General features: G+C 44.5%; 1 protein-coding gene across 4 annotated transcripts in view; it reads right to left on the reverse strand.

Moving 5' to 3' along the window:
- The window catches only part of UHRF1BP1 (UHRF1 binding protein 1), a 76603-nt gene extending 65939 nt beyond the window's left edge, over positions 1 to 10664 (reverse strand). The window contains exon 1 of one of the 4 annotated variants that reach the window (XM_044931082.2): positions 10483 to 10664. In XM_044931082.2, coding sequence (XP_044787017.1) covers positions 10483 to 10529 — 47 coding nt within the window. In that variant the 5' untranslated portion in view covers positions 10530 to 10664. Of the gene's footprint in view, positions 1 to 10359 lie in introns of all 4 variants that reach the window. The other 3 variants (XM_025271274.3, XM_025271267.3, XM_025271281.3) reach the window with 3 other exon arrangements.
- Positions 10665 to 11819: the final 1155 nt, after the last annotated feature.

Consider the following 11819-nt stretch of genomic DNA (forward strand, 5'->3'; position numbering starts at 1 on the left):
TAAACACCCTAAGATAGCTTTCCCAGGCGGCGCGAGTGGTAAAGAATCCGCCTGCCAATGCAGAAGATGCAAGAGATGTGGGTTCGATCCCTGGGTCAGGAAGATCCCCTGGAGTAGGAAATGGAAGCTCACTGTAGTATTCTTGCTTGGAAAATCCCATGGATGGAGGAGCCTGTTGGGCTACAATCCAGGAGTCACAAAGAGTCGGACACGACTGAGTGCACGCGTGCACACACACACACATCACCACACCTAAGATAAGCAGCACATTCAACTAAGGGTTAGTAGGTTCAAACCAAATAAAGGAACTGTGGAAGACACAATGAAGAGCTTAAAATACAAACAAAGGTCTCTAGGGAGGACTATGAGCTCCTCAAGAGCCTGAACTGTATCATTTAGATCTCTGTCTAACTCAAAACCCAGGATAAGAATGTTCAATTAATGTCTACTGATATTAACAAGAAGCAACTAAATGACAATTGCCAAATAAGTGACATGAACTAAGGGGTATATCCAACAATCTATCCATATTCTTTCACACATTGCAAATCAATTATGTGTCTGATTATCCAAACATGTTAAATCAGGTTTAAGAGTGTCATCTGTAAACACAAAAATAAATGTAAGCTGTGAAGCTGAGGTTATAAGGTACACACTTCCCATCTGCAATAAGTAGTAAGTGCCAGGTTTTTTAAAAGGAGAGAGGGAACGAAAGAGATTAAGTATATTCTGAAAGCTCTATCTAAAAGCTGTTATAATAAAATACGGTATCAGAAAATAAAAAAGATATTTCTCTGAGAACAAAAATTATTTTTAAAGTAATAGCTAACATTTAATTTCTTACTCTATTCCAGGCACTGTCCTAAGCACTATCTTATACATTCTTAATTAATTTCTCTCAATGACTTCATGACATAAAAGACAGCCACTGTCTCCAATTTATACATGAGGAAACCTAAGTGTGGAAAGGTTAAATAATTTGTCCACGGTCACAGAGCTAGTGAGCTAGGATTCAAGATCAGGCAGTCTGGCTCAAAAACTTGCAGTCTTGCCTACACTAAACCATCTCTGTGACTTTAAACGAAGTCAAGAGTTAGGGAAGTTTGGAGAAAAGAAACTCTAGGTCCCTCAGACCCAGGTCAACGGCAACAGAGAAGACGGTGAGCCCCGTCCAGATGCTTTGGCGTAGTATTCAGGCCTCTATGACCTAGCCAATATCCTTCTAGCTGTATTCCTTTAACCCACACTGCATGATGCAGAGCCACATGCAGTCTCCTAAAACCACCTGTTGCTTCTCAGCCTCTGTCTGGCATCACCCTTCTGCCCCTGACTGTGCCCTGCTGGCTGCACGGATACTTCTGAAGGCTTTACTGGGCCCAGTGTTTACAGGCCTATTTGTCTCTATAGGCAGGTAAGTCTCTGAGCAGGAATCTTGTCTTATTTGTCTCTGAGTGCTTCTGGAAAGAATTAATGAATAAATGGTTTCAGAATCAGAGTCCTCAAAGACAGCCCAGGGTCTGGGGCTAGCGGAAGGGGAGACCAGGCTCCATATCTGAGAGTGGCTGAGGCTCCACCTGCAGCTGAATAGCCAACTCTCCTGCAACAAACCTTCCTCACAGAGGCAGAGGAACCTCTCTTGAGGGTTCCGAGGACCTAGGAGCCACAGCCAGCTCCACCTGCAAGCAAGGGATATCCTTCAATACACTGCCAGGCCTCTCCTTTCATATCAACCTCTGTCGAGACATTTCCTCAAATGAAATGAGCTCCTGAACACTGCAGCCCCTTCTTTCACACAGGTTTGAAGGAAAAAAAAAAAAAAAAGATTTCAAAAAAAAAAAAGAGAGAGTGAGAAGAAAGAAAGAGAAAGAAAGAAAAACAGATTTCTCTTAGAAGAGGGAAATGTATATTTTCAGCTCTGTCTGGGAAAGCACTCCACCAGAGGGCAGGAGGAAGTTCAGCTAGAATGAACTGAGCCATCCCTAGCTGGAATGTCCACATTTCAGAACACCTTGACTTTCAAATGACTCATAAACCGCTGCCCGGACCCCTGCCCCATCCTCACTGCCATGGCAACAGAAACGGGTTTCAGAGAATAAAAAACACACTCGGAGCTTCCAGAGTGTCTGTGGACTGAGGAGCTATGAAAGTAAGAGTGGCTTAGGGGAGCTGACCCTGTAGGACGTACTGTGAATGGCACTGAGCTAACTAGAATAGCATTCCTGCTCCCAAATATATTCTCTATTCCTCCCCCTGACTTAGCTGAAATCATATAGAAATCAAAACCCTAAAGAACAGGGAATTTTGGTGGGAGAGTAAGGGGAGCTGAGAATACAGGCCTGCAGGTAGCAGGGTGAGGCAGCAGAGGCCTGAGGGAAGAATCGGGGCAGTGGGTGCATGACAGAGGGGCCTCGGGAGGTGGGGAAGAGACGTAAAGGAGAGAAGAGAGGGTGGGTCAAGAGCAAACCGGCTGTTTAAGATTTTGGCCTAAGCTGGTGGTTCTCAGCCCTGAGAGACTCAACTCCATGAGTGGTCTTGCCAAGAGTGACAACCTTCTCTAAAATAATGTTCAAAACAATCTTTCCCAAGCGTAGTTGCAGTCCTGGAACTTTCACTGTAGTTTAAAGCTGTGCAGGGAATTCCCTGGTGGTCCCTTCCTTCCACTGGTTAAGTCAGGACTCCATGCTTCCTTCTACCGCAGAGGTCATGGATTTGACTTTTGATGATGGAGGAACTAAGTTCCCACAAACTGCATGGAGCAGCCAAAAAAAAAAAAAAAAAAATTATGCCGTACTTGGTGTTTACGTGTAAGTAGGCTCCTATAATCTAAACAAGCAATTCACCTCTGTAAGCATCTAACAAACATTCAGAAGCCAAAAAGGACAAAGGACAAGGAGTTCCCTGGTTGCCTAGCGGTTAGAATTCTGGGCTTTCACTGCTGTGGCCGGGGTTCAATCCCTGGTCAGGGAACTGAGATCGAGTAAACCATTTGTTGGGGCCAAAAATATATAAATAAATAAAAAGACAAAGGATAATCCTTCTTTGTGTGAAATGATTCTGCATACTGCATGACATCAGCATCTCCAGCCCACTCATCGAATGCTGGTCATATCCCTCAATCAGAACTGGAAAAAATGGCCTTAGGCCTTGCTGAGAAACAATGATCTCAATGATCTAAAAGATCTTACTCCAAACTTTTTCTTCTCCTTCTTCTCTCCTCCCCCTTCACATGGTTCCCAAATAACCAAGACCCAGATCTCCATCTAGTGAGCTTATATTATATATAATTAACATACTGTGGCTTTTGTGGGATGAGGACCTATTCAACAATTATAACACTATTTCTACTACTGAACCACAAACTCCAAATTTCAAACTTAGAAATAAATTTTGAGAATATAACACTTCCATAAGTCAGAGACTTAAATACACTGACCTCTCACCATCAAAGTTCTCATTCTTTAAATGATGGGTTGACATCTAAGCTATATATCTCTAAGGCACTAAGACTCAGTATCCATGTAAAATGATCATTGCTGTTGGCAAATAAAACAACATCAATCCAACACATCATTTATGATACATCTAGTCTTTATTTTGTGGCAAGAAGGTACAAATTACCTATCCTTTACCTAGACTGCTAACGTGTATTATTTTTACACTCTAGGTTTTCCCTTTACTATAGATATTGATTGATTGATTCCACTGCTTATACATATCGGGAAATGTTCCTTAGCATCCATAATCAGCACCAGTAGCACTTTCTGCATCACACAAAGATAAAGGTCCCTTAGTGATACTGGGTGAATTGGATTCCCTTGTCTCCTGCTCCCCTACCCTCACCCTGCCCCAGTCTGAGGTTCCCTGAGTTACAGCCATGCGTTCTCACTCCACATACCTTCTCCTGCACCCACTTCACACACTCAAAACATCCTCAGACCCTCTGGTTTTCAAAGCAGTCAATGGTCATAAGCCCTGCCACATGAATGTCACACCCAAATAATCATAGAGAATTAAGCTGCCAAAAAAAACAAAAGAACTTTTTTTTTCCCCTCAATGATTCATGTCATACTTACAGATTATTTTCCAACCAGGTTTTATATTAGGTGCAGATAGCTAAATGGCCTCTATTTTTTTTTTCACTCTGAAAATATAGTATATAATTGTGCTATATTCTTAAACTCCAGATAAGTAAATCCTCTAAGGACCCAACCCAGTATATACATATCAGGTACTTCACCTATTCTGAGGCCCAAGTTTACCTTGCAGTATGCCTCGGCGAGAAAAAAATGTCAAACAGGACCAGCCCTAGTTTTCTTCTCTCCTTAAGCAATGATACAGAGCATTCATCTCTACTTCTCTGCATTAAAATGTTAAGAAACATCATTCTTACATGTCAAAAGAATTATTCATTTGGATGATCTCTCTCGAACAACTTTAATAAGTAGTAATCGTCACTGTTCACTGAATACTTTTTCAGTACCAGGCACATTTATACATGATTTCTAATCCTCAAGACAAGTGTGGATTATTATCCCCTATTTAACAGATAAGGAAACCGAAGCTTCAAGAAACTAAAAGACTTGCTGAACACCAGCTTACAAGTAGCAGAGTCAGAATGCACAGCCACTTTTTAGAATTAAGTCCTGGTTCTTTCTACTACAATAACATGCTGCTCGGTCAGCTTTTCAAAGCAGCTGATTTCAATATTTGTGAACCATACGTTAAGCTTTTTATGTCAGATACATATGACCACATTGCTTTGAAATTTGTATTGCTTATAAACGCTGCTTTTTTTTAAGACACAAGACAACCACTTTAGGGTAAAAGAGAATCACCCTTGGTTCTTTTTCTTTTTCTTTTTAATTTTTATTTATTTATTTACTTTTAGTTTCTTTTTTAAAAAATTTTATTAATTTATTTACTTTTAGTTTCTTTAGTAAAGACAAAAATCTATGCCAGGGCTTTCACTGCTGGGGCCTGAGTTTAACAGCTGGTCAGGGACCCAAGATCCCACAAGCCACGTGGCACATCTTTAAAAAAACAAAAGCCATGCCAAAAGGGTACTAAACTTATAGAACAGAAAGAAATTATTTAATATCCGGGGTAGTCTGAATGCCAAATATTTAACAAAAACTCAAACACCTAAAGAACAATCCCTCCTTTCTCTTAAGGTAAATGACTATTACTCTGACAGAGAGCAAAGCATCACATCCCTTCCAAGTAAGAAATGTTATGGGTTAATGGTTACAAATTATCCTAATTATTCCCACTGAACCTGCCCAATTGGAACATTTCTTCAAAAATTTCTCATGTTTCCAAGGTTCTGACATTTGCTTGTGACTAAAATCCACAAACAAATCAGAATTTGAAAATTAAACAAAGGCAAAAATAAAGGGGCCATCTGGTTTATCACAGATGAAGTAAAAATATTTCAAAACATACCCACCAGAATGGCTAAAATGAAAAAGATGAAAAATACCAAGTGTTAGCAAGGATGGAAAACAACCAGAATTCTTATAAACTTTCAGGGGAAGTGCAAACTGCTACAGCCAGTTAGGAAAACTGTTTAGCAATATCTATTAAAATTTAACATACACATATCCTGTCACCCAGAAATTCCACTCTTAGGTATATCCACAACAGACACACTTATTCACCAAAGGATATGTACTAGACCCTTCCTAATAGCACTATTCAACACAGCTCTGAACTGAGAAACTACACAAATGTCCATCAACAGAAAAATGTACAAATAAATTTAAGTATATTAATATAATAGAATAATAGCAATGAAAACAGAAAATCTACAAATTGATACAACAGAGATTAACCTCACATAAACAATGTTGAGCTAAAGAAGCCAGTCATGAAAGTATACATTCTGTGATTCCATTTATATAAAGTACAAATAAAGAGAAAACTAATCTTTGCTGTTAGAAGGCAGGACAATGGCTAGCCCTTGGTAGAGGCAATGATGGGGGAGACTCAGGGAGCTCCCCGGTGCTGGTTAATATTCTCCTTCACGTGGCGCTGGTTGTTCAATGTGAAATACTCAGTAGATGAGATGCATTAGAGCAGCAGAGAGATGAAGGAGTCTGGCTCTGGAATGGGAGTGACTGTGTTAGGATCTCAGTCCCACCACTTACTGATATAGGGCAAGTTATTTAACTTCTGTGTCTCATTTATTTCTTCATCTATAAAATGGGCCTGATGTCTCCTTCACAAGGTTAGACTGAGGATTAAATAATCATAAGACATATAAAGTGCTTATTCTTACAACTGGCTATTACTATTAAATATTTGCTAAGTTAATAAAAGTGCTTCTTCAAAAGCAAGACAAGATGAGGAAGAAAACAAAAGATGTTTATGATTGCACTATTACCAGAAAATGTACAAAATAATTATTCAGGAAATGAAGATGATAATAAGTAAGGCCTAATCCAAAGGAGTGTGACTTGGAAGCCGAGTCAAGCCCTACCCACACAAACCTTTACCTAAACAGACCCTGGGCAGGCAGGCAGCCTCTGAGTGGGCAACTCCAGCAGTCCACTGGGGACGGGCCATGGGGTCTCTCCAGGATGAGGGGGCACTGGTCAGGATCTAAGAAAGCTGAGCCCACAGTCAGGTTCTCTTCTTCTCCAAAAGGACTCTGAACTCTTCTAAGTCTCTGATTCCACCTAACGCTTATGTTTTTTAAACTACCTATCATGTTATCAGCCATGTCTCTGTCACTTGGAGTCACATTTCCTGCAGCCATTTAGAGTAAATAATTAAGATTTCTGCTGACTTTCTAAAAGAGCCAGTTGAGTGAGCTGCAGTCACCTATACCATGGACGTGTCCCTGACTTCTCTGGCCATGTTACGACAGCTACTCTTCATTAAACTCTACCTTCATGCCAGGCACTATAATGAATACTTTATCCCCAATTTCTCAAAAAATTCCGCTAAGCATGTAGTTATTCTCTCTTATTCTCATCTTTTACAGATAAGAAAACTAAGGCTCAGAAAGGCTGCCCTGTATTATTAAGTGGCAGAGTAGGAAGGTGAATCAAGCTTGTCTGGCCCCAGAGAAAACTCCCTTTCCATGAGCAATAGTCCAACTTACTTTACTATCCATCATATTTCTTCCTATTTGTACAACAAAAGGTCATTAGCTAAGGGGATCTAAAATAAGAATAATCTAATTCAGTGAAAAATCAATTTGGGGTATTTTTTAAATTAATGTTTTTGTTCCAAGTAAAAATCTCCTCCTGGGTTTATTTAAATAAACAATGAACATAAAAGCTATTTGTATTATACAGCGGTCATCCAAATCATAGGTTAAAGCCCTTAAAAGAGAATTGTACTTCTTCCCTGCTGAATCCCCAGCACCCAGCTCAGTGCCTGGCCTAGAGTAGGATCTGGAAAATCACCTCCTTCAAATCTTGTTTACCAAAATAGTCTACTGATAAGTAGGATGCATTCCAACAAGACACTTTAATATGCAAAACTTCCTGAGCAAAATGAAACATAATATAGGAGTCACTGGGATATCCTTCCTGCTGTAGGGTACTCCTCCAGGCCAAGCGGCACTATCATCATCAGCAACAAGGAATTGTTAAACACCTACAAACATTTATTTAATATAGTAACCCAGTATCCCAACTCTCCTCTCTCTCTCCTCCTCAGGTTTGGCAAGCCCCAGAAACTATAGTTCCCCTCCAAGCATGCCAGCCTCTGGATGTGTAGTAGAGACCACACAGAGACACAAATATCACATGTGATTAAGGAAGCCTTTCCAAGTTAAATCAACAGGAAGGCCTCAGGAGTTTGACCTTTCCCCAAGTCAGACCCACATCCTAGCAAAAAAGGCAGCCCTGAATAACCTTCCACCCTACTCCTCGGTCAACCACACAACCCTGTGGGAACAAGAAATTTCTACCAATGTCTAACACCTATTCCTACTTCACCTAAAAGAGAACTTTGTTCACTAAGGAGTCACTGAATATGTCAGCATATACTATTAAATTTTTTCTTTAAAAAGCCTATCTTCTTAGAGCACAGAATATGAGTGTATCACATTATAGCAGAAGTGTACCAGAATCAGGAAGCAGAATTGTACCAGAAGTGTACCAGAATTAAGAAGCCAGGTTCTATTTCTCTACCCATTTTTGGCCACTCCATGGGGCTTGCTGGGTCCTAGTTCCCTGACTGGGGGTTGAACCCATGCCCTTGGCAGTGAAAGCACAGAGTCCTAACCACTGGATCGCCAGGGAACTCCCTCTATTTCTCTACTGTACCTTCCACCGTAACTTAAGCAAGTCACTTATCCTTCTAGGCTTTAGCTTCCTCGGTCATAAAATGAGAGGCTGAACTAGTCAGGGGTTATTCAGGGCATTCGTTTAAGATGCCTTAAGAGGTTAAGGCATGTGTTTTAAGGGATTGTTAACTTTCCCCACCATGGGAACTTACATAAAAAATTATCTGTTTGCATATATGGATTTTTCTGGAAAAGTCTATGGCTTATATCAAACCATCACACAAGTTGTGGCCTCCCAAATAACCACATCGCATGCTTTACTGAACACTTACTATGCATTAGGCACTGCACTAAGCCCTTGTGTATTAACTCATGTAACCCTCACACTAACCCTCTGAGTTAGATACTACTATTATCCTCATTTTATAGTTAAAGAAAGTAAACCAAAATCAGCCTGACCTCTTAAACACAATGCTATGTTAGGTAAGATCATCTCTAAACCCAAAAATTGTCTGTTTCTGTGTTCATTCAAATTAATGGTTTCCCTTCAGTTAAATTTTCCGCCTCATTCACAATCATTAGTCATACACATGTCTTTACACAGAGCAAGCAAATTCATGGCACACCCAAATGAATGTTACCTGAGAAAGAATATACTAGGGAATTAACCCAAGGAGAGGATCCAAAGGCACTTTCCAACTCCAGCCTCTAATCCGCTTTTACTTTAAAACATGGTGTGGTGATTAGCCAAGAGATGAATCTGAATCTAATTACTAATTAAAGTCTAAAATCAAAGTAACAGTAAATTGGCCAAAGTGTCTGCCAGAAGAGAGGATGCAGTGCCAGCGACAGTGTCTCACACAGCACTCACCAAGGCAATGAGAAGTCCAGAAAAGAAAGGAGAGCAAGGCCTGGGGTCCGTGGAGACTGGCTCCTCCCCCTGCTCCCTCCTCCTCAAAACCACTGACCTCTGTGGAGCCAAGGACTGGATCACCCTCCACGTGAGAGACAACGGCTGTCTAAAGGTATCGCTAAGCCCTGCCCGGAATAAGGAGTGAAAACGAAGTGAAAGGCCAGCTTCTGATCTGTCTGGACACCAGTTCTGACAAGCTGCAATCCTAATTCAGGGGTCAGCAGTCACCCAATTACAAGCGAACAGTTTTGTGTGCCACCCAGCTCGGGTCCAAATGACTTGGCGGACATAACACTGCTTTGATGGCTGCAAAGCAGAAGTGGGAGTCGTTAGTTCTTTTCACAGGCTGTCCAAATATCCTCCATATCTTAAAGAGAAGGCTGTTGAAACTTTATGCCCAACTCTCATGCCCTTTCTCCATTTAGTCTGTGTTAAATGAGAAGAGAAGCCTCGAGAGAGGAAAAGGAGATTCGAGGAAAGGCCTGGGTGCAAGGATTAGATATTTTTCGAGAGTGATGCAACAGGGTCAGCCTGACGACGAAGACAAGGAGCTGAGAGCTTCTGGGAGGGAGAAAAACCAGTATTGCGGGTGGGAATCTGAACGGAGGATGGGTTTTGAAGGACTGGGGAACGGGGTCATTTTTAAGTGAGTGGCCCGGGTTGAGGGATCTAGCCCGGAGCAGAAGAAGGAAGACGAAGACCAAGGAGCGGGCAAGTGGGCGGGTAAAAAGGCGGGCAGACGGCCCCGAGGGAGGGGCAGCAGCGCGGAGAAGACGCCGCGGGCCGGGCAGGAAAGAGTGGGAACCGCGGGGGCCACCGGGGGCCGGGCAGAGGGCCCGGGGCGGGGGGCATGCAAGGGGGAGTGGGGTGACCTGCCCGGCGGTGTGGCAACTGAGGTGCGCGCGGCCGCTCAGGAGATCCTTGCCGTCGGGAGGGCCGTGGGCTCTTCCGATGGGAAGGAGGGCCTGGGCACCCGCGCCGGGGCAGGGGCGCCGGCCCCCCAGGGCCCAGGGCCAGGGCAGAGCAGCGCGGTGACAACGGTCGCGGCCCCCGGAGCGGGCTGTCCGGCTCGAGCTGAGGCGGGGATCGCCGCCGAGTCCCGGCCCCGGGGCCGAAGAGAGGGAGGCCGGCCCGGAATACGGCTTTTAGGGAGGAGGGTCGAAGGGGACGAGGAAGGGCCCGGGACGGCCGGGGCCGGCGCTCTCACCGGGACAGGTGCTTCAGGATCTGCTTCTTAATGAGCCCGGCCATGCCGGAGCCGCGGCCCGCGCGGAAGGTGGGCGGGCGGCTGTGGCCTCCTCAGCCGCGAGGGAGACGCGCGGCCCCTCACCTCGCCGCGGGGCGGAGACCGGATGCCGCCGCCGCTGCCGCCGCCATGGCGCTCTCCAGCCCCTGCCCCGGCGCCCGGAGCTCCGCCGCGATCCCACCCACCCGCGCGGCGACGCGGAGATCGCGCGCCGCCAGCCCGGCTGCGCGGCGGTCCGGGGCGCGCTCGGCGGCGGGGGCGCGCGCGGCGGGAGGAGGGACGCGCGCGGCTGCGGAGGCGCGCGCGGCGGGAGGCGGGGCGGGCGGGCTCCAGGCTCGCTCTCTCACTCAGCCCCGCCTGCCGCCTCTCAGCCAAGCGAGATCTGAAAGCCTTCGCCTGTCAGCTGCCGGAGTTTCACACCTCGGCTGTCGCCTTGAAGAATCGGGGAAAGGCGGCGTTCTCTAATTTTTCTTTTTTTTTTTGCAGGAATTCACTAGATAATTGCACATTTCGCGGTCCACCTCTCTCATTCATTTCGCTCACACGTTCACTCATTAGTTGAGCACCAGCTAACTGTACTCCAGGAATCGAGCCGGGGAGTGAAGAGTAGGTTCAAGGACCTCGCAGGCCTATAGTACCACAGCACTTTGCAGCTTTGTGCTGAAGAGTGACAGGGGGACGCCTCGTCATCGTCTTTGTGCCCCTCTTAGCCTCCATCCAGTTAGCCAGCGGATAAATGTTGACTCAGCCCGTACGAGGTGCACTGCAGAGGCCCCCATTCCCAAATGCTGGGGGCAGCAGAAAAGGAGGCGGTAACTAAATGACCAAGGACTTCAGAGGTCGCCTTTTTTACAAAGAAGGAAACTGAAGCCCAGGAAAATAGCTAAAAGAGCTTATTTAAGGTCACAGCTACCTAGTGAGAGACAAGAGGCTGGAGCCCAAGTGTTCTCAGTCCAGTGCCACTTCCACCCTGGTCCACCCATACACCTAGATTCCGGCAAAGGTGAGAAGGTGGCAGTCTTCAGGACTTACACCTTCAAGCAAAACTGAACAAACTACTCTCTGAAACAGGCTTATAGGAAATCTGGCCACCAGTTAAGTTTATTCGTTCTTGTAAACACATAGTACATGAACATAATGCAAAAGTCAAGATGTCTCCTCCCTCCCTTGTTCCTCAGCCGTTCAATTCTCTTCCCCTAACAACTGTTATCTGATTCCAGAGTAGTCTGAGTATATGGTGAAGCGTATAAATGTTAGGGTTTTAATATAGACAAATGGATTCCTATGCCTCTTAGTCATAGTAAGTTCATATTTCCCAGAAGCTCCTCCCCCTACCCCCATTACCTTTTTTAAAGGGAACATATCCTCCTCAGCCTGGGTTCTCTACTATCCATTTCTTTCCATCAGAACTGCATAGTCTA

The sequence above is a fragment of the Bubalus bubalis genome, chromosome 2 (assembly GCF_019923935.1).
Source record: "Bubalus bubalis isolate 160015118507 breed Murrah chromosome 2, NDDB_SH_1, whole genome shotgun sequence".
Classification (NCBI taxonomy): Eukaryota; Metazoa; Chordata; class Mammalia; order Artiodactyla; family Bovidae; genus Bubalus; species Bubalus bubalis.